Source organism: Ammospiza nelsoni, chromosome 23 (genome assembly GCF_027579445.1).
Source record: "Ammospiza nelsoni isolate bAmmNel1 chromosome 23, bAmmNel1.pri, whole genome shotgun sequence".
NCBI classification, from domain to species: domain Eukaryota; kingdom Metazoa; phylum Chordata; class Aves; order Passeriformes; family Passerellidae; genus Ammospiza; species Ammospiza nelsoni.
In genome coordinates, this window is record NC_080655.1 from 3,361,434 (window position 1) to 3,383,910 (window position 22,477).

Sequence of the window (22,477 nt, forward strand, 5' to 3'; positions counted from 1 at the left end):
TCACCAGCGGGGACATGGGGAGGAGTGGCCGCTGCATTCCTCACACGCAGCGGTGCCCACCCAGAGGCCACCAGTGCTCCCACCCCTGTGGAATCTGGGGTGGGTTTTGGACCAGTGCAGGGGGATTTTTTTTCCCAGCAAATCCTGAATGAAAGAGGGCTGAAACATCCTGGGATGCTCCAACAGCAAAACTAAAAAGGACTTTTTGCTCCATGCCAGGCTCATCCCATGGATCCCATCCCACCCCATGGATCACATCCCATTGATCCCACCCCATGGATCCCATCCCATCCCATCCCACCCCATCCCATCCCATCCCATCCCATCCCATCCCATGGATCCCACCCCATGGACCCCATCCCATTGATCCCACCCCATGGATCCCATCCCACCCCATGGACCCCATCCCATCCCACCCCGCCCCTGCAGCACCTCGGGCACCGCCGGGACTTTGCTCGGGCTCAGCCCCGGGAGCCGCTTTAAGGCTCCGGAATTCCTGCGAGGCTCGGGAAGCACGCGGGGAATGCGCGGCGGGGGGCCGAGCGCGGTGACCCCCCCGTGCCACCTCCAAAGGGACAAAGGGTGGCATTCCGGGCATGCCCTGCCACCCTGTGACCCCCCCTTGCCAGGACAAAAGGTGGCATTCCGGGCCCCTGTGCCCCCCCCCCCCCCCCCCACAAAGGGACACAGGGTGGCATTCCGGGCATGCCCTGCCACCCTGCCACCGCCCCCCGCCACCTCTGCCAGGACAAAGGTGGCATTCCGGGCCCCTGTGACCCCCCCCCCCGTGCCAGCCCCAAAGGGACAGCCTCATCCCAGCAGGAAAGGGACAGGGGCACAGAGACAGGGACACAGGGACAGCAGCCCCTCCCTCACCCCCAGCAATCACAGCGACAACTCAGCTTTACCGTTTGCTTTAATTTAATGTTTTTCTCCAGCCCGTGCTGTAGCAAGGAGGGAAAACACAACACCCAGCCCAGAGAGGGGAGAGGGCAGCGAGCACTCGCGGCAGCAGTGCAAGGGAGCCGTGTGTGACACGAGGACACAGCCACCTCCCCAAAAACACCCCTGGACGGCCTCTGAGGAGCCAGACACATCCCGTGCTGCTGCCCTCCAACCAGCCTGGGCAAAGGCAATAAATCAATAAATCAATAAATCAATAAATAAACTCACGGTGCCTCACCAAAAGCACCTTTTTTTTTTTTTTTCCTCTTTTTTTTTCTTTTTTTCCACATTACAATGACAGATGTTGGCATCACAGCATTTCCCAGCGCGGGCTTTTGGCCACATCCAGTTCTCAGCACTCAGGAGAGGGCAGAGCCGTGGCCTGGGTGCCCCCAGCACCCCCCAAAGCCCACGGGCAGCACCTTGGAGCCCTCACCAGCACCCTGCTACATCTGCAGCTTGTTTGAGGTATATCACCCACCCCTCCTTTACCTTGTGCAGCCAAAAACAGTGCAAAAAAACCCCCCCAAAATACCCCCCAACCCATTGCTTTCACCCCCGTGATGAGATGAGACTGTTTGAGAGGGAAGGACGGCAGCGAGGCCCCCCAAGCCCCTCCTCGGGGACAACTTTGGGGGTTTTGGTCCATTAAATGTCCTGGCCCTGGGACATCCCCTGCCCCGAGGCTGCCAAATCAATCCTGGGATGTGGATCAGCAGCACCGGCAGCCCCGGAAGGGAGGGAAGGGGAAAGAAGAGAAAAAGAGAAAAAAGGAAAAAGGGAAAAAAGGGAAGGAGAAGGTGGGAAAAGGTGAAAAAGGGAAAGGAAGGAGGAAAGGAAAGGAAAGGAAAGGAAAGGAAAGGAAAGGAAAGGAAAGGAAAGGAAAGGAAAGGAAAGGAAAGGAAAGGAAAGGAAAGGAAAGGAAAGGAAAGGAAAGGAAAGGAAAGGAAAGGAAAGGAAAGGAAAGGAAAGGAAAGGAAAGGAAAGGAAAGGAAAGGAAAGGAAAGGAAAGGAAAGGAAAGGAAAGGAAAGGAAAGGAAAGGAAAGGAAAGGAAAGGAAAGGAAGGAGGAGGGCTCAGCTCAGCTTCCCCCCGACAGCCACGGCTCGCCGGTAGAGCTCGGTGCCGCTGTCACACCCTGCCAGGGACACGCTGCGCTCGGCCAAGGGGCTGCGGCAGTGGGTGACAGTCCAGCGGCGCAGCCGCCGCCCTTCCTCCCGCTCCTCCTCCTCCTCCAGCCGCAGCAGGCTCTCTGCGGACGCACAGCCCCGCATGGCGGCCCCGGGGGCGCGGCGGGCCGGCAGCTCCAGCTGCTCGAAGGACTCCGTGGACAGGATGCTGTCCTCGCTGACGGCACTGCCGGGCCGGGCGCGGGGCCCCTGCGGCAGCGCCACCTCCCCAAAACCCCCGATTGCGCTCTCGAGGGGGGTCCCGGGGGGCTCGGCGCTGCCCCCCGAGGAGGAGAATTTGCCGTTGTGTTTGAGGATTCCTTTCCTGCGGGCCGGCAGCCCCTGCGGGGCCGGGCAGGGCTCGGCGAACACGGGCCCGTCCAGGTCCAGGCTCGCCGCGTCCAGAACATCCCCGGACTCGCTGCACTCCAGGGATGAGTAATAGCCCGACTCCCTGGCCGAGGGTTTCTTCAGGATTCCCTTCCTGGGCGCTGCCGCCGCTGTTCCGGGGGGCGGCAGGAGCCGGGACAGCCCCGCGGGGGGACCCTCGCCACCCTCCCCGGGGCTGGGCGCCTTCTGCTCCACAGAGTTCCTCTTCTTCAGGATGCCCTTGGGCCGCTTGAGGACGGACTTGGAGGGGTTCTCCGGCCCCGGGGGCGCCTCCTGAAGGGCGTGCGAGATGTCGTTCTCCTTCTTGGACTTCTTGAGGGAGCGCTGGCGCTCCAGGGCCGCGCCGGGCAGGTGCTGCTTGAGGAAGCAGCGCACCTTGGAGCCGTTGTCCAGCAGCGGGCGGGAGGAGCGGCGCAGCCACTCGGCCACCGAGGCCAGCGGGGACTCGCCGTCCCGCAGCAGCTCCTCCTGCTCGCCCAGGGCCGTTCTGTAGCCCCAGTTGACCCACCAGTGCGTGGCGATGTCCTCGATGGTGGCGCGGCGCTCGGGGTTCACCATCAGCATCCAGCGGATCAGCCCGCAGGCGTCTGGGGAGGGACGGGAGGGGACACGGGGAAAGGACAGGTCAGGCATGGCAGGGGACACGGGCACAGGAGGGGACACGAGGAGGGACAGGTCAGGCACAGGAGGGGACGGGTCAGGCATGGCAGGGGACACGGGGAAGGGACAGGGGGGGACACGGGAAAAGGACAGGTCAGGCACAGGAGGGGACGGGTCAGGCATGGCAGGGGACACGGGGAAGGGACAGGAGGGGACACGGGGAAAGGACAGGTCAGGCAAGGGAGGGGACACGGGCACAGGAGGGGACACGGGGAAGGACAGGTCAGGCACAGGAGGGGACAGGTCAGGCATGGCAGGGGACACGGGGAAGGGACAGGAGGGGACACGGGGAAGGGACAGGTCAGGCATGGCAGGGGACATGGGGAAGGGACAGGAGGGGACACGGGGAAGGACAGGTCAGGCACAGGAGGGGACACAGGGAAGGGACAGGAGGGGACACGGGGAAGGAACAGGTCAGGCAAGGGAGGGGACACAGGCACAGGAGGGGACACGGGGAAGGGATGGGGACAGGTCAAGCATGGCAGGGGACACGGGGAAGGGACAGGAGGGGACACGGGAGAGGACAGGGACAGGTCAGGCATGGCAGGGGACAGATCAGGCATGGCAGGGGAAATGGGGAAGGGACAGGTCAGGCACAGGAGGACACATGGGGAGGGACAGGAGGGGACACGGGGACGGGACAGAGACAGGTCAGGCACGGGAGGGGAGATGGGGAAGGGACAGGACAGGCACAGAAGGGGACACAGGGAAAGGACAGGTCAGGCATGTAAGGGGACAGGGGAAGGGACAGGGACAGGTCAGGCACAGAAAGGGACACGGGGAAGGGACAGGTCAGGCACAGGAGGAGAGATGGGGAGGGGCAGGAAGGGACACGGGAATGGGACAGGTCAGGCACGGAGGGGACACAGGGAAGGGGGGACACACACAGGGGGATGGGGGTGTCCCTACCTGAGAGCTTTGTGGGCTCCCGGTAGTCCCCGCTCGTGATCTGCTTGACCAGAGTTTTGTAGTCGTGGCCATCAAAGGGCATCGTGCCATGGACCAGGATGTAGAGCAGGACACCCAGGGACCAGCTGTCCACCTGAGAAAGGGACACAGGAGCCTGGAGGGGACAGCAGGACCGGCTGTCCTTGTCCCCATCCCACCAATGTCCCACCAGGACTCCCAGGATGGCAGCAGCTCCAGGGAAGGGACAGTGTGAGGCAGCACCCCAGCACACCTCTCACAGACATCTTTTATGGAAAATCCTTTCCTTGGGATTTTTCCTCCTGAGAAACTGAGAGGCCTCAGGAACAAAATGCAAACAATGGTTATCTGCTGCTGTGGGATGCAACAGGTGCATCTGGGATTGGATCATGTGGTTGTTTCTAATTAGTGGCCAATCACAGTCAGCTGGCTTGGACACAGAGCCTGAGCCACAAACCTTTGTTATCATTCCTTCTTATTCTATTCTCAGCCAGCCTTCTGATAAAATCCCTTCTTCCATTCTTTTAGTATAGTTTTAATATAATATATACCATAAAATAATAAATCAAGCCTTCTGAAACACGGAGTCAGATCCTTGCCTCTTCCCTCATCCTCGGACCCCTGTGAACACCATCACACACCCCCAGCAACCCCACAGTGCCGGGTTTAGGGGTCCTGTTACCCCAAAATGCACTGGGAAAGCCCCAGAGCCATCCCCACCCCGCAGGGAGGCAGAACCCACCTCAGGGCCCTTGTAGGGGCGCCCGTTGATGATCTCGGGGGACGCGTACAGGGGGCTGCCGCAGTACGTCTGCAGGAGCTTGTCCTGCTGGAACACGTTGGACAGCCCGAAATCTGCGATCTGGGGGGGCAAACACACCTGTCAGCCAGCCCCATGCCCAAAGTCCCCTTTCCCAAAGCTTCTTTTCCCAACGTTCCCTTTCCCAAGTTCCCCTTTCCTAAAGACCCATTTCTCAAGTTCCCCTTTCCAAAGTTCCCCTTTCTCAACAAAGTTCCCCTTTCCCAAGTTCCTCTTTTCCAAAGCCCCCTTTCCCAAACTCCCCTTTCCTAAAGCCCCCTTTCCCAAGTTCCCCTCCCCAAGTTCCTCTTTGCCAAAATCTCCTTTCCCAAAGTTCCCCTTTCCCAAGTTCCTCTTTCCCAAAGCCCCTTTCCCTAAGCTCCCTTTCCCAAATTCCCCTTTCCCAATTTCCCCTTCCCTGAAGTCCCCTTTCCCAAAGTCTCCTTTCCAAAGTTCCTCTTTCCCAAAGTCTCCTTTTCTTAAGTTCCTCTTTCCCAAGTTCCCCTTTCCTAAAGCCCTAAAGACTTTCCCAAAGCCCCCTTTTCCCAAGTTCCCCAAGGCTCCAAGTTCCTGGAGCTCTCCAGGGATGACCCTGCTCCAAACCCCCTCAGCCTGTTTCTCCACCCCTGATCTCGCTCCTGCTGCTCTCTGCCTCCCAAAAACGTCAATTCAGGAGCTGCCCCGTGGCCCTGGCAGCAGGAGCAGGGCGGGGAGATGAGGCTGGAAGCGCTTCCAGGCTCTCCTCCAGGAGAGCAGAGTGAGGAAATGAGGGTGGAAAGGCTTCCAGGCTCTCCCGCAGCTCATTCCCTGTCCCCCCAGGCTGCAGCGGTCCCCACCTCGCCCAGGTGCTCATTATCCTCATTAGAGCTGGCACCTCCCAGCCAGCAGGAGCTTCCCTGGCTGCCCTCGAGCTCCCAATTACTAAATTATCCCTGGTGGAGATAAACCCCGTTATCAGTGACCGCGGGGATGCCCAGGTCAGGCTGTGCCCTTCCTCCTGGGCAGAAATCACCACCGGGGGAGCTGGGATTTCCTGGCAGGAAAAGAGCCAGTGCTGATCTAGGCATTCAGAATTTGATAATTTGCCCTTCTCTTCCAGCCAGAGCTGATCTGGGCATTCAGAGTTTGCCCTTCTCATCCAGCTGATTTGGGCACTCAGAATTTGCCCCCCTCATCCAGCCAGAGCTGGTCCGGGCACTCAGAATTTGAGAATTTGCCCTTCTCATCCAGCCAGTGCTGATCTGAGCACTCAGAATTTTCCCTTCTCATCCAGCCAGTGCTGATCTGAGCACTCAGAATTTTCCCTTCTCATCCAGCCAGTGCTGATCTGGGCACTCAGAATTTGCCCTTCTCATCTGGGCACTCAGAATTTGCCCTTCTTTGCCAGTGCTGATCTGGGCACTCAGAATTTGCTCTTCTCATCCAGCCAGTGCTGATCTGGGTGCTCAGACTTTGCCCTCTTATCAGCAGATAATATCTGCTAAAGCCAATATCAGTTATGGCTCCACCACATCTGCCAGGCTCTGCCAGCTCTCCACAGCATCCCATGGGTGCCAGAGCTCAGTGCCCCGAGGGCACTGAGGCCCTGTGGACACCTCCAGGCTGGGCAGCTCCCCCAGGCCCCTCACCTTGATGTTCCCGTTGGCATCCAGCAGGATGTTCTCCAGCTTCAGGTCCCGGTGCACGATCCCGTTCTGCGGGAGAGAAGGGGTTAATGCGGGCAGGGCTGGAGGCAGGGAAAGTCCTGGAGGTCACTGCCGGGCAGGGCAGGGCAAACTGGAGCCACAAACAGCCCGGGCGTGGCCCTGGCATGGGTGGCCCAGCCTGGGTGGCACCAGCTGGGCAGCGGGAGCAGGGAGGCGCCTGCACCTCCTCCATTGTCACCAGCTGTGCCAGCACGCGGTGCCAGCCCCACCTGGGCACAGCTCCTGCTCGGGCAGGGCCTGCTGTGCCCAGAGGAGAGAGCTTTCAATCTGGTTTGGGGTCGGGAGCTGCTCTGTCACCCCCTGCTCCCACCGAGGGCTGGGCACAGCCTTGGAGTGTCCTACAGGGAGACCCTGGGGCTGGAGGGTCCTGCCAGGGCATCACCCACACCTGGGGAGGGTCCTGTCAGGAGGGTCCTGCCAGGGCATTGTCAACAGCCCCAGGGAGGGTCCTGCAAGGGCTCCATTCACAGCCTGGGGAGGGTCCTGCCAGGGCATCACCCACAGCCTGGGGAGGGTCCTGCAGCTTCACACTCCAATCAGGAACAGAATAGGTGACCCGAACAGGACAGGTGACCCAATCAGGACAGGTGACCCAGGCTTGGCTTCCAGCCCCGAGGGCAGCTCTGGGCGGCGTCTCCGTCTGCTAGGGAGGGAGGGGAGGTGACAGTGCCAGGCCGGGTTGGGAGGGGAGGTGACAGTGCCAGGCCGGGTTGGGAGGGGAGGTGACAGTGCCAGGCCGGGTTAGTCACCCTCACACCGCAGCAGCCAAGAGCGCCCAAAAGCTGCCGGGGCACTGCCACACCCTCGGGACTCGAGGCAGGATCAACCCTTGTGTGGGGAAGGTGGAGAGGCACAAGCTGCTCTCAGCTCCCGTGCGGCTGCAGGGAGGAGACCTGGGGAGCACATCCAGCAGGGCAACCATCGAGAATCCAGCAGGAAGAGCACTCAGGAGCCCATCCCTCCAGGAAAACATCAGGAAACCATCGTGAGGAGGGCTCAGGAGCCCATCCCACAGGGAAACCATTGGGAATCCATTGGGAGAAGGGTTCAGGAGCCCAGCCAGCCACTCTTCCTCTGGGAAACCACCAAGAGGAGGGCTCAGGAGCCCATCCAGTCAGGAAACCATAGCAAGAAGAACCCAGGAGTCCATCCCACCAGAAAACCCTTGGGAACCCATCAGGAGGAAGGTTCAGGAGCCCATCCAGCCCAGAATCCATTGGGAGGAGCACCCAGGAGCCCATCCAGCTGGGAAACCATCAGGAGGAGGGCTCAGGAGCCCATCCAGCCTGGAATCCATCGGGAAACCATTGGGAGGAGGGTTTTGGAGCCCATCCAGCCAGGACACCATTGGCAGGAGGGCTCAGGAGCCCATCCAGCCCAGAATCCATCAGGAGGAGCACCCAGGAGCCCATCCAGCCACTCTTCCTCTGGGAAACCATCAGGAGGAGGGCTCAGGAACCCATCCAGCCCAGAATCCATTGGGAGGAGCACCCAGGAGCACATCCAGCCAGGAAACCATTGGGAAACCATCAGGAAGAGCACTCGGGAGCCCCTTCCACAGGGGAACCATTGGGAAACCATCACGAGGAGCACCCAGGAGCCCACCCAGCCTGGAATCCATCAGGAGGAGGGCTCAGGAGCGCATCCAGACACTCTTCCCCTGGGAAAGCCCCGGGAAGCCCTGGGCAGGGCAGTGCCACCCACCCTGTGGCACTGGTGCCACCCACCCCGTGTCACCGGTGTCCCCGTGTCACCGGTGTCCCCGTGTCACCCACCTTGTGGCAGTAGTAGACGGCGGACACGACCTGGCGGAAGAAGTGCCGCGCCTCCTGCTCCGAGAGCCGCTGCCTCTCGCTGATGTACTCGTACAGGTCGCCCTTGCTGGCGTATTCCATCACGATGACGATCTTGGCGCTGTTCTCAAACACTGCGGGAGGCAGGAAAGGGTTAAAAGGGACCCTCAAACCTCGTTAGGAGGTTCTGTTAATGAGCAGGTGGAGCTTTGGTTGACGCTAACACCAGTCCCTGCCCTCAGTCTTGGGTTAAACTGGGACCTGCAGGTCGGGGGGGGGGCATCAGAGCTGTCACCCACCCACAGCCCCCAGGGCCACCAGGGCTGCTGGCCCAGCAGCTGTGCCACCACCGAGGCTGTGCCACCACCGAGGCTGTGCCACCACCGAGGCTGTGCCACTGCTGAGGCTGTGCCACCACTGAGGCTGTGCCACCACCGAGGCTGTGCCACCACCGAGGCTGTGCCACCACTGAGGTTCTGTGCCCCCACAGAGGTTGTACCACCATCAGCTGTGCCACCACCGAGGCTGTGGCACCATCAAGGCTGTGCCACCATAAAGGATCTGCCACCACCAGCTGTGCCACCACAGTGGCTGTGCCACCACCAGATGTGCTAGCACAGCAGCTCTGCCACCACAGAAGCTGTGCCACCACCAAGGCTCTGCCATCATAAAGGCTGTGCCACCACCAGCTCTGCCACCACCGAGGCTGTGCCACCACAGAGGTTCTGTGCCACCACAGAGGCTCTGCCACCACTGGTTCTGAAAGCAGAAAGGCTGTGCCACCACTTGCTGTGCCACCACAGAGGCTCTGTGCCACCACCAGCTGTGCCACCATAAAGGCTCTGCCACCACAGAGGCTCTGTCACCACCATGGCTGTGCCACCACCAGGGCTGCTGGCACAGCAGCTGTGTCACCACCAGCTGTGCCACCCCCAGATATGCCACCACTGAGACTGGGCCACCAGAAAGGCTCTACCACCACTCGCTGTGCCACCACCAGGACTCTGCCAGCACAAAGGCTGTGCCACCACCGAGGCTGTGGCACCACCGAGAGACTGTGCCACCACCGAGGCTCTGCCACCACCGTCTCTGTCCCCAGAGGCGACTCAGGCACGCTGTCTTTGCTGGAACCCCGCCAAGGGAAGGTGACAACACCGGCCCAGCCACGACCTTCCTGCCGTTCCCATCTCTCCCATAAAAGGCTCTGCCGGAGCCAGGAGCGACTTTTTGTTTTTTTGGTTTTTTTTTTGTTTTTTGTTTTTTTTTTTTTTTTCCTGTTTGCGGCGAGGCAGAGCTCGGTGGTTTTGAATTCCTGTGAGTCAGCCCCGCAGCGGAGGAGCTGCCAGCCCTGCTCGCCTTTGTTTGCAGCACAAAAGGGCCCTGGATCCCTCACAGACACCGGCAGCAGGAGCACAGCCAGCCCCAGGAAAGGCTCAGCACAAGGATCTGCTAAGCCTGACCTAGCTGAGGGTTTAGGCTGAGTCTGGTTCTGGTTCGATTACCCCAAAGCCCAGCCCTGGCCATAAAGCCGAGCCCGGCAGCACCAGGAACTCTCCCAGCACCAGGAACTCTCCCAGCAGCTGTGGTTTGGTTTTCCAGTGCTCCAGGGGAGGGAATGAGGAGGACTGAGATTAAATTAAACCCTGCTTCAGGCTCAGGGCAGAGCCACGGAGATGCCAAAATCTCCGGGATGAACGCTGGGCACAGCCACGCTCAGCCCCTGCTCAGCCTCCCTGCACTGAGCCAAAAATCCTCATTTGTGAGCAGGGGCTAAATGTGGGTTTTGGAATCCACCAAAATCCACACGAGCAGGGGCTGAATGTCCAAAATCCACATTTGTGAGCAGGGAGCAGGGGTTAAATGTGGATTTTGGAATCCACCAAATTCCATATTGTGAGCAGGGAGCAGGGGTTAAATGTGGATTTTGGAATCCACCAAATTCCACATTTGAGAGCAGGGAGCAGGGGCTGAGTGTGGATTTTGGAATCCACCAAATTCCACATTTGAGAGCAGGGAGCAGGGGCTGAGTGTGGATTTTGGAATCCACCAGAATCCACAAGGAGCAGTGGCTGAATGTCCAAAATCCACATTTGTGAGCAGGGAGAAGGGGCTGAGTGTCCAAAATCCACATTTTCCACTGGATTCCCTGTCTGGGAAGGAGGGGATGGGACAGGAAGGGCGATTCCTGGAGCAGGTATTTCCCCTCACTGGAGAAAAACCAAAAACACAGCCCAGGAACATCTGCATTGCCTGGGAGCGGCCAGGAACGGGGCCAGGTCCTGGAAGGGAGGAGAGGGCTGGGCTGAACCCACCCAAGATGAGCTAAACCCATCCAAACCGAGCCAAACCAGGCTAAACCCACCCACGATGAGCTAAACCCATCCAAACCCACCCAAACCGAGCCAAACCCACCCAAACTGAGCCAAACCCACCCAAACTGAGCTAAACCCATCCAAACCGAGCCAAACCAGGCTAAACCCACCCACGATGAGCTAAACCCATCCAAACCCACCCAAACCGAGCCAAACCCACCCAAACTGAGCCAAACCCACCCAAACTGAGCTAAACCCATCCAAACCAAGCCAAACCAGGCTAAACCCACCCACGATGAGCTAAACCCATCCAAACCCACACAAACCCACCCAAACTGAGCTAAACCCATCCAAACCGAGCCAAACCCACCCAAACTGAGCTAAACCCACCCAAATCGAGCCAAACCAGGCTAAACCCACCCAAACCAAGCCAAACCCACCCAAACTGAGCCAAACCCACCCAAATCGAGCTAAACCCATCCAAACCGAGCCAAACCCACCCAAACTGAGCCAAATCCACCCAAATCAAGCCAAATCAGGCTAAATCCACCCAAACCAAGCTAAACCCATCCAAACTGAGCCAAACCCACCCAAACTGAGCCAAACTCACCAAAACCGAGCCAAACCCACCCAAACCGAGCCAAATCCACCCAAACTGAGCCAAACCCACCCAAATCGAGCCAAACCCACCCAAACTGAGCCAAATCCACCCAAATTGAGCCAAATCAGGCTAAACCCATCCAAACCGAGCTAAACCAATCCAAACCGAGCCAAACCCATCCAAACCGAGCCAAACCCATCCAAACTGAGCCAAACCCATCCAAACTGAGCCAAACCCACCCAAACCCACCCCAAGAGCCCCCCAGGGGTACCCAGCCCACTCCAGATGCTCGGATCATGGAAAGGGGAAGGGCGAGGAGGGCTCACCTTCGTGCACAGCGATGATGTGGGGGTGGTTGAGCGAGGACATGATCTCAATCTCCCTCCGGATGTGGACAAGGTCCTGCTCATCCTTGATTTTGTCCTTCCGGATGGATTTGATGGCCACCTGTGGGGGAGGAGCACGGAAGGGGCTGTGAGTTCCCAAAGAAGGGATTCCTCCTTCCCCTGTTCTGGGAAGGGCTCACAAACATCCCCAGCTCCATGGAAACAGCGCCCAAAAAGCCAAATTTATCCATTTGGGGTTTGTTCTTCCCAAATCCTGCTGCTGAAAACGAGGGGGAAGCTGCCACTGAGGGAAACCTGTGACAGCTCCTCGTTTTTGGGGGTCCTCCCCGTGAGCCCAGCTCTGATTTTTGGGGCTCCCCAAGATTCCTCTATCAGGTAACACAACCCTGATGTTTAGGGCTCTCCAAGACTCCTCCATCAGGCAGACCTGTTCCTGATTTTTTGGGGTTCCCTAAGCCTCCATCAGGCAGTACAGCCCTGATTTTTGGGGGCTCCTGAACCTTCTCCCAGGCAGCCGTGGTCCTGATTTTTGGGGCTCCCCAAGATTCCTCTATCAGGTAACACAGTCCTGATTTTTGGGGCTCCCTGAGCCTCCTCCTGGGTAGCCCAGACATGATTTGGGGGGGCTCCCCAGGACTTCTCCATCAGGCAGACCTGCTCCTGATTTTTGGGGTTCCTTGACCTCTATCAGGCAGCACAGCCCCGATTTTGGGGCTCCCCAGGACTCCTCCATCAGGTAACACAACCCTGATTTCTGGGGCTCCCCGAGCCTCCTCCCAGGTAGGCCAGCTCTGATTTTTGGGGCTCTCCAAGACTCCTCCATCAGGCAGACCTGCCCCTGATTTTTGAGGTTCCCTGACCTTTATTAGGTAGCCCTGCCCTGACTTTTGGGGGCTCCTGAACCTTCTCTCAGGTAGTCCTGGTCCTGATTTTGGGGCCCCCTGCTCTCTATCAAGGCAGCACAGCCCTGATTTTGGGGGCTCCTGAACGTTCTCTCAGGTAGCCCTGGTCCTGATTTTTGGGGTTCCCTCACCCTCCATCAGGTAACACAACCCTGATTTTCGGGGGCTCCCCAAGATTCCTCCGTCAGGAATCACATCCTGGATTTTTGGGGCTCCCCCGAGCCTCCTCCCTCATCTCGCACATCCCTTCTCCCGATTTTTGAGCTTGGCATGGGTCGTGTCCTGCCTCAGGAATGTGCCCAGCTCGCAGAACTCGGGAGATAAAACAACAACCACAACAACAACAACCACAACAACAAACACAACAACAACAAACACAACAACAACAAACACAGCAGCCAATTCCTGACGTCAGGAAAAGCAATAAAACCCCACACCTCGCTTTTTTTTTTTTCAGCCTCCAAACCACTTTATTTCTACGAGCAAGAGAGAAAGTTTGGGTGATAAAGCAGGAAGGGGGTGGGAGACCTGGAATTTTCCGGGTTTGCGTTTCCAACTTTCCCTCCACGAGGAGGAGGAGATTGAAAAGGGAGGAGAAAGAGGGGTAAGAATAGAACAGCCGCCCTCTAATCCCCTTTCAAAGGGGCTGCGGGCACACAAAGCGCTCCCAGGGCTGAATTTACAACTGAATCCAGCAGAACCTTTTCTTTTTTTTTTTTTTCTTTTTTTTTTTTTTTTATTTATTCTTTTTTTTTCCCCCTCTTTTTTTCTCTTTTCCCCTCCCAGACAAGAATGCGGAACAGCTTTAATCCCGTCCAGGGAGCCTCGCTGCATCTCCCAGCAACGGGAGAGGGGCCCGGAGCCCCCGAGGTGGCTCTGAAAGGGGGGCTCAGGGTGGGCACCCCAAGTCCTTTTTTTGGCTCTAAATGCCATTTCTGTGGACCCAAATCCCATTCTTGTGGGAAACTTCATTTCTCTAGCTCGAAACCCCATTTATCTGGCAACAAGTCCCATTTTTATAGCCCCAAATCCCATTCTTGTAGCCCCAAACCCCACTTTTTCTGGCCCCTAGCCCCACAGGTTTTAGCCCCAAACCCCATCTTTTTCTGACCCCAAATCCCATATCTGGTAACCCCAAACCCCATTTTTCTGTAGCCCCAAATCCTATTTTTCTGTAGCCCCAAAACTCATTTTAGTGGCCCCAAATCCCATTTTTCCGGCCCCAAATGCCATTTTTGTGGCCCCAAACCCCATTTTTTGTAGCCTCAAACCCCATTCTTCTGGCCCCAAACCCCATTTCTGTGGCCACAAGTCCCATTTTTCTGGCCCCAAATCAAATCCCATTTCTGTACCTCCAAATCCCATTCTTGTAGCCCCAAATCCCATTTCTGTAGCCTCAAACCCCATTTTTCTTGCCCCAAACCCCATTTCTGTATCCCCAAATCCCATTTTAGTGTGCCCAAATCCCATTTCTGTATCCCCAAACCCCATTTTTCGGGCCCCAAACCCCCTTTTTTATGCACCAAACCCCATTTTTCTGGACCCAAACCCCATTTTTGTCGTCCCAAAACTCATTTTAGCGGCCCCAAACCCCATGTCTGTACCCCCAAATGCTGTTTTCCGTGCCCCAAACCCTATTTTTCTGGCAAATTCCATTTCTGTATCCCCAAACCCCATTTCTGTATCCCCAAACCCCATTTTTCTGGCCCCAAGCCCCTTTTTTTTATGGACCAGACCCCATTTTTCTGGCCCCAAACCCCATTTTTGTCGTCCCAAAACTCATTTTAGCGGCCACAAACCCCATTTCTGTATCCCCAAACCCCATTTTTCTGGCCCCAAACCCCTTTTTTTATGCACCAAACCCCATTTTTCTGGCCCCAAACCCCATTTCTGTACCCCCAAACCCCATTTTTCTGGTCCCAAACCCCATTTCTGTATCCCCAAATCCCATTTCTGTACCCCCAAACCCCATTTTTCTGGCCCCAAACCCCATTTCTGTACCCCCAAACCCCATTTTTCTGGCCCCAAACCCCCTTTTTTATGCACCAGACCCCATTTTTCTGGCCCCAAACCCCATTTTTGTCGTCCCAAAACTCATTTTAGCAGCCCCAAACCCCATTTCTGTACCCCCAAATGCCGTTTTCCGTGCCCCAAATCCCATTTCTATGTCCCTAAACCCCATTTTTCTGGCCCAAACCCCATTTTTTATGCACCAAACCCCCTTTTTTATGCACCAAACCCCATTTTTCTGGCCCCGAACCCCATTTTTCTGGCCCTGAACCCCCTCAGCCAGGGCAGGCCTTGCCCTGCAGGATCCCTCGCGCGGATCCAGCGGACTCTGCCCAGCACAAGTTCAACAACCCCGGCCCAGGTTTCTTTTTAAAGCGATTCTGAAAAAGTGTTTAACGCTTCTGGGAAAGCCAGCCAGGTGTTCAGGTGGTTTTTTCCCCCCGACCTTTGCTTTGCGGGTTAAATTTTAACAATATTTTCATTGCTGCCCCAGTGCCCTGAGCCTTGCAGATCCTTCCTGCAGCCTCCCAGTTCCCGCTGCCTCCTGCAAAGCCGGGCACGCTGCCCACAGCCAAAGTTTTGGGGCATTTTGGGGCATTTTGGAGTATTTTGGGGCATTTTGGAGCATTTTGGGGCATTTTAGGAGCATTTTGGGGCATTTTAGAGCATTTTGGGGCATTTGGACCATTTTGGAGAATTTCCTTGCTGCCTCCTACAAAGCCTGACACCCAGCCCAGCAGCCAAAATTTTGGGGCGTTTTGGAACATTTTGGGGCATTTTTTAGAGCATTTTTTAGAGCATTCCTTGCTGCCTCCTGCAAAGCCTCAAACCCTTCCCAGAGCCAAAATTTTGGGGCATTTTGGACCATTTTAGGAGTATTTTGGGGTATTTTGGGGGCCATTTTGGGGCATTTCCTTTGTGCCTCCTGCAAAGCCTCAAGCCCTGCCCAGCAGCCAAAATTTTGGGGTATTTTGGACCATTTTAGAAGTGTTTTGGGGCATTTTAGAGTATTTTGGGGCATTTGGACCATTTAGGAGAATTTCCTTGCTGCCTCCTACAAAGCCTGACACCCTGCCCAGCAGCCAAAATTTTGGGGCGTTTTGGAGCATTTTGGGGCATTTTAGAGCATTTTAGGAGCATTTCCCCAGCAGCCAAAATTTTGGGGCATTTTAGAGCATTTTGGAGCATTTTGGGGCATTTCCGTGCTGCCTCCTGCAAAGCCTCAAGCCCTGCCCAGCAGCCAAAATTTTAGGGCATTTTGGAACATTTTGGGGCATTTTAGAACATTTGGAGCATTTTTGGATCATTTTTAGAGCATTTTTTAGAGCATTCCTTGCTGCCTCCTGCAAAGCCTGACACCCAGCCCAGCAGCCAAAATTTTGGGGCATTTTGGAGCATTTTAGACCATTTTGGACCGTTTTGGGGCATTTTAGAGCATTTTTGGAGCATTTCCTTGCTCTCTTCTGCAAAGCCCGACACTCAGTCCAGCAGCCCAAAATTTTGGGGTATTTTGGATCATTTTGGAGCTTTTTTTTTGGGGGGGGGGGGCATTTTGGAGTATTTCCTTGCTGCCTCCTGCAAAGCCTGACACCCAGCCCAGCAGCCAAAATTCTGGGGCATTTTGTAGCATTTTGTAGCATTTTGTAGCATTTTGGGGCATTTTAGGAGCATTTTGGGGCATTTAGGAGCATTTGGGGGCATTTTGGGGCATTTCCTTGCCGTCTCCTGCAAAGCCTCAAGCCCTGCCCAGCAGCCAAAATTTTAGGGCGTTTTGGAACATTTTGGGGCATTTTAGAGCATTTGGAGCATTTTTAGAGTATTTTTTAGAGCATTCCTTGCTGCCTCCTGCAAAGCCTCAAACCCTGCCCAGCAGCCAAAATTTTGGGGCGTTTTGGACAATTTTGGGACATTTTGGAGCATTTTTAGAGCATTTTTTAGAGCATTCCTTGCTGCCTCATGCAAAGCCTGACACCCTTCCCAGAGCCAAAATTTTGGGGCATTTTGGACCATTTTAGCAATATTTTGGGGCATTTTGGGAGTATTTTAGGAGCATCTAAAATACTCAGCCTCTCACACCCCCAAAACTCCCCGAGCAAGAACCACAATCCATGAAACAGCTCCAGGAGGTGCCCCTGGCGGGATCCACCATTTATTATCCCAAAATTGTGACCCCCAGGCACAGCTGGAGCTGCCCCATCTCCCCCAGGGGCGCCAAGCAGGGATTTGTTCCCAAATTTTCCCTGCCCAAAGGGGTTTGGGAGCAGAGGGAGGAGAAAAGGCCACCCTGGAGCTGGGGACAGGGGAAACAGCCCAGAAATGCCCCTGGAGCTCGGGAATGCTTTCCAAGGCAAAAAATAAAAAAAAAAGAAAATGGATTTGAAATTTAATTTTTGCGGGGCAGAACAGGTATTTTCAGCAGCTGCTGAAAGATTCATGAACACAACCCCCCAGGCAGCGCTTCAGAAGTTGTTCCGGACTGCTTGGGGAAATTGGGATTTAAATCGGGATTTAAATCGGGATTTAAATCGGGATTTGAATCGGGATTTGAATCGGGATTTGAATGCAGCCTGGGAGGGAGCAGGGCTGAGATCAAAGGAGGCTCTGGGATATTCCAGGCGCTGCTTTCCCGGCCCCGGGTGGCGTTGGTGACACCGGGAGGGTCCCACGGGAGGTCCCCGAGCGCGTTTGGCTTGGCTGAGGGCCAGGGGTGGGAAAAACTCCGGGATGGGAGGGAAAAAAGAGCCCCGAGGGTGCGAACAGGTGGGGAAAGGGAGGGGAAAAAGGGAAGGAAAATAGAAAAGAAAGGGGAAGAGAGAAAGGGAAGGATGGAAAAAAAAAAAAAAAAAGGGAAGGGGAAAAATGAAAAGGGAAGGGAAAAATACAAATGAAAAGGGAAGGGGGGAAAATAAAAAGGGAAAGGGAAAATAAAGGGGAAGGGGGAAAATAAAAAGGGGAGGGGGAAAATAAAAAAGGAAGGGGGAAAAATAAAGGGAAGGGGGAAAATAAAACGGGAAGGGGGGAAAATAAAAAGGGAAGGGGAAAAATAAAGGGGAAGGGGAAAAATAAAAAGGGGAGGGGGAAAATAAAAAGGGAAGGGGGAAAATAAAAAGGGAAGGGGGAAAATAAAAAGGGAAGGGGGAAAATAAAAAGGGAAGGGGGAAAATAAAAAGGGAAGGGGAAAAAATAAAAAGGGAAGGGGGAAAAATAAAAAGGGAAGGGGGAAAAATAAAAAGGGAAGGGGGAAAAATAAAAAGGGAAGGGGGAAAATAAAAAGGGAAGGGGAAAAATAAAGGGGAGGGGAAAAATAAAGGGAAGGGGGAAAAATAAAGGGAAGGGGGAAAAATAAAGGGAAGGGGGAAAAATAAAAAGGGAAGGGGGAAAAATAAAAAGGGAAGGGGGAAAAATAAAAAGGGAAGGGGGAAAAATAAAAAGGGAAGGGGAAAAATAAAGGGAAAGAAAAAAGGAGAAAGTAAAAAAGGGGGAAAGTAAAAAAGGGGGAAAGTTAAAAAGGGGGAAAGTTAAAAAGGGGGAAAGTTAAAAAGGGGGGAAAGTGAAGAAAAAGGGGAAAGTAAAAGAAAAGGGGGAAAGTAAAAATAAAAGGGGGAAAGTAAAAATAAAAGGGGGAAAGTAAAAATAAAACAGGGGAAAGTAAAAGAAAAAGGGGAACGTACAAAAAAAAAGAAAGTAAAGAAAAAAAGGGGGAAGTACAAAAAGAAAAAAGGGAAAGTACAACAAAAGGAGAAAGGGAAGGGGAAAAAAAAGAGAAGGGGGGAAAAAGGGAAGGGGGAAAAAAAAGGGGGAGGAAAACCAAGCAGAGATTCCCTCCCCAGCTGATATCGCAGGGATGTTTGTAAGGATTGGGAAAGGCGCTGAGCAGAAGCATCACCTCAGATAAAGGATTCCTTACAGGGAAAATAAAAGGGATTTTTCCCAGACAAATAATTCATGGAAGTCCCAAAACATCCTCCAGCTGCAGGAGCCTGGAATTTCCTGTCACCTTCCGAGCAAACCCGCCCGCTCCGAGCGCAGGGATTTGAAAATTCAGAGAGGAACGAGAAATGCAGGGGCTAAAACGAGCTGGATCAACACCCAACGCCTCTGTCAGAGGCAAAAAATCCAAAAAATCCGCGTGGATGGAGCAGCTCCAGCTTTTCAGCCCCAATTTTCACATTTTGGGAAGCGAAAACCACTCGGGGAAGGAGCAGAACAACAACAGAACTCGGGATAAAGCTGCGGATGAACCCGGCTCGGAAATGCTGAAGGAATTTGTGGGGAGAGGAGAGAATTTGTGGTTTGGAGCCTCCTGCTCCTCCAGCGGGCCGGGGAGGGGCTGCCGAGCAGAAAATTTGATTTTGCGGCCCGTGGGTCGGATTTGCATGAAAACAGAGCGATCCCGAGGGGTTTGCAGGGAGAATTCGCGCAGGGAACGGAGATTTCCGAGCTGCAGGTGCGGGCAGGGAAGGGAAAGGAGAATTTGCTCGCCCATGCCGAGGGAAGGAGGGATCCCTGCAGCTCTGGGGGTGGAATTTGCATTTCCAGGCCCTGATTATGCAGCAAAGCAGCGGCTCGGATGGGCAGAGCTGCTTTCGGAGCTGGTTTTATCAAGACCATAATTTCGTCAAGGAAAACTCGCGGATTCGCGGCTTTTCCCCTGGCAGGGCCAGTCCCGCCTCTCGCAGCTCTCCCTCCCTGCTCAGGCCGGGCTGCGAGGGGTTTTGGGGTCCCTCGCACCCTTCGAGGCTGGGGATTCACGGCTGAGGTGGAATCCTTGCAGATTCCCGCAGGACAGAGCAGCACAGGGGGTTCCTGGGGGTTCAGTAGCGGGGATTCAATCCTGAGGGTTCAGTCCTGGGGGTTCCATTTTTGAGGTTCAGTTTTTGGGGTTCAGTCCCGGGGATTCAATCCCTGGGGTTTCAGTCCTGGGGGTTCCATTTTTGGGATTCAGTCCTGGGGGTTCCAATTTTGGGGTTCAATCCTCGGAGTTCAATCCCAGGGGATTCGATCCCAGGGGTTCCGATTTCCGGGGTTCAACCCTGAGGGTTCAATCCTGGGGGTTCCTATTTTGGGGTTCAATCCTGGGGGTTCCATTTTTGAGGTTCAGTTTTTGGGGTTCAGTCCCGGGGATTCAATCCCAGGGGGTTCAGTCCTGGGGGTTCCATTTTTGGGATTCAATCCTGGGGGTTCCAATTTTGGGGTTCAATCCTCGGAGTTCAATCCCAGGGGATTCGATCCCAGGGGTTCCGATTTCCGGGGTTCAACCCTGAGGGTTCAATCCTGGGGGTTCCATTTTTGAGGTTTAGTTTTTGGGGTTCAGTCCCGGGGATTCAATCCCTGGGGGTTCAGTCCTGGGGGTTCCATTTTTGGGATTCAATCCTGGGGGTTCCATTTTTGGGGTTCAATCCTCGGAGTTCAATCCCAGGGGATTCAATCCCCGGGGTTCCAATTCCCGGGGTTCAACCCTGAGGGTTCAATCCTGGGGGTTCCATTTTTGAGGTTCAGTTTTTGGGGTTCAGTCCCGGGGATTCAATCCCTGGGGGTTCCATTTTTGGGATTCAATCCTGGGGGTTCCTATTTTGGGGTTCAATCCTGGGGGTTCCATTTTTGGGATTCAATCCTGGGGGTTCCATTTTTGGGGTTCAATCCTCGGAGTTCAATCCCAGGGGATTCAATCCCCGGGGTTCCAATTCCCGGGGTTCAACCCTGGGGGTTCGATCCCGGGGATTCAATTTTTGGGGTTCAGTCCTGGGAGCTCAATCCCGGGGGGTTCAACGCTGGGTGTTTAACCCTGGGGGTTCAACACTGGATGTTCCATTTTTGGGATTCAATCCTGGGGGTTCAATTTTTGGGGTTCAATCCTCGGAGTTCGATCCCAGGGGTTCCGATTCCCGGGGTTCAACCCTGGGGGGTTCAATCTTTGGGATTCAATCCTGGGAGTTCACTCCCGGGGGTTCAATTACCGGGGTTAAACCCTGGGTGTTCCATCCTGGGGGGTTCCCTTTTTGGTGTTCAGTCCTGAGGGTTCAATTTTTGGGGTTCAACCCTGAATGTTCAGTCCTGGCTGTTCCGTTTTTGCCGTTCAACCCCCTTTTCCCCGAGGAAATCTGAGCCGGGCTGAGCCAGAGCCGCTCTCCCGCAGCGGCCTGGTGTGAGTCAGGATTTTGGCGAGCCCGGCTGCGCGCTGGGTGCCCCGCACCGTGAGAAAGGCAAACGCAGGGTGAGAGGAAGGGGAAAACCCTTCAGCCCGAGAGCGCTGTTTGCTTTGGCGGCCGCGTCCCCGCCCGCTCCTTCCCCCAGGAAGCGGCGCCGCGGTCAAGTGGGCGAGAGGAGCCGCAGCCCCCCGGGAGGAGCGGGGCGAGACCCTCGGGGGTGCCCCCGGCCCCGCTGGGACCCCCCTGAAGCACGGCCGGGGCAGAGGCGCAGCTTCCCGCGGGCTGCGGGGGCAGCGGGGCCCGGCCGGGGCTGCGGAGAGACGGGAGCGGCGGCACCGGGGAGGAACCGGGGGAGGAACCAGGCCGGGAATGCACCGGGGGCTTCACCGGGCCGGGAATGCACCGGGGATGGACCGGGAATGCACCGGGGGATGTACTGGGGGATGCACCGGGGGATGCACTGGGGGATGCATCGGGGAATGCAACAGGGGATGCACCGGGGACGAAATGCTCGGAGCGGGGGATGCGCGGGGGTCCGTGAGGATGCGCCGGGAACGGATTGAAGGGGAGAGCAGCGGAGGGGGAGGCAGCCGGGCCGGGCTGCGGGAAGAGGGGGCAGCTCGGGGACCGGTGAAAAACACGGCGGGGACACACCGGGAACAGAGAGGGACACACCGGGAACAGAGAGGGACACACCGAACCGGGGGGGGACACACCGAACCGGGGGGGGACACACCGAACCGGGGGGGGACACACGGACGGACGCACAGAACCCGGGGGGATACATCGAGGACGCCGAGGATGCACCGGGGACAGAGGATGCTCAGAGACCCCTCACGGTGACAATGCCCCCCATGGGTGATCCTTACCAGCTTCCCGGAGCGCTCCCGAGCTTTCTTCACCTTCCCGTAGGTTCCTTTGCCCAGCGTTTCCAGGAACTCGTAGCGGTGCTTGAGGTTGTGCTTGTGGTGGTGCCGCTTCACCGCCTGCTTCTTCATCAGCGGCCGCGGCGATTTGATCAGCCCCTCGGCCAGCGAGGAACCGGGGCCGGCTCCGGGCCCTGCCGCCCGCTCCATCCCGATCCCGGCTCCGGCTCCGCCGCCTCCAAGCCCGGCCCGAGCGATAAAAGCGGCGGCGGCTCCGGCGGCCGCGCCCCCCCGCGCCCATTGGCGGCTGCCGGGGCCGCCCCGAGCGGGGCCGGGACGGGAACGGGGGGCAGGAGGCGGGGAGACCCCCAGGGGCAGCGCTGGGAATGGGGAAACCACGGGGGAAGGGGTGGGAGAGAGACGGGGAGCGCCCCGAAAAAAATTGAGGTGAAGGAAGGGGTGTGGAGAGTGGGGGAGAAGGAATTCAGGGGGCAAAGGGGGTGTAGAAAGGGGGGACAGAGGGAATCCAGGGGATAAAGGGGGGCAGAGAGGCGTGGAGAGAGGGGGCCGAAGGAATCCAGGGGGCAAAGGGGGGCACTGGGGTGAAATAGAAATGTGGAAAGGGGGGACAGAAGGAATTCAGGGCACAGAGGAGGGCACCGGGGTGTGGAGAGGGGGGCAAGAGGGAACCCAGGGCACAAAGGGGGTGTGGAGAGGGGGGCAGAGGGAATCCAGGGGGCAAAGGAGGGCGCGGGACCAAATCTCGGGGAAAAACTGCACCTAAACCCAGGGAAAAGCCACCCAAACCCAGGGGAAAACTGCACCGAATTCCAGGGGAAAACTGCACCGAATTCCAGGGGAAAACTGCACCAAATCCCGGGGGGAAAACTGCACCCAAACTC

The 22,477-nt window shown here is 56.3% G+C and overlaps 1 protein-coding gene across 1 annotated transcript; it reads right to left on the bottom strand.

Moving 5' to 3' along the window:
* Positions 1-1,523: 1,523 nt before the first annotated feature.
* Positions 1,524-21,791, bottom strand: NUAK2 (NUAK family kinase 2). The gene is made up of 7 exons (XM_059487919.1): positions 21,579-21,791; positions 11,628-11,748; positions 8,371-8,522; positions 6,518-6,583; positions 4,833-4,952; positions 4,073-4,205; positions 1,524-3,090 (listed from the first exon to the last, which is right to left on the bottom strand). The coding sequence occupies exons 1-7, from the start codon at positions 21,783-21,785 to the stop codon at positions 2,021-2,023; spliced, it is 1,869 nt and encodes a 622-aa protein (XP_059343902.1). The 5' UTR covers positions 21,786-21,791; the 3' UTR covers positions 1,524-2,020.
* Between the last annotated feature and the right edge of the window lie 686 nt (positions 21,792-22,477).

Excerpts from the sequence above, each read along its gene's own strand:
- NUAK2 (XM_059487919.1), bottom strand. The coding sequence starts at position 21,785 with ATGGAGCGGGCGGCAGGGCCCGGAGCCGGCCCCGGTTCCTCGCTGGCC. Across the intron at positions 4,953-6,517 it reads ATGCCAACGGGAACATCAAG|ATCGCAGATTTCGGGCTGTC; the intron begins GTGAGGGGCCTG and ends TTGCCCCCCCAG. Across the intron at positions 4,206-4,832 it reads GCCCCTACAAGGGCCCTGAG|GTGGACAGCTGGTCCCTGGG; the intron begins GTGGGTTCTGCC and ends TCCCTTTCTCAG.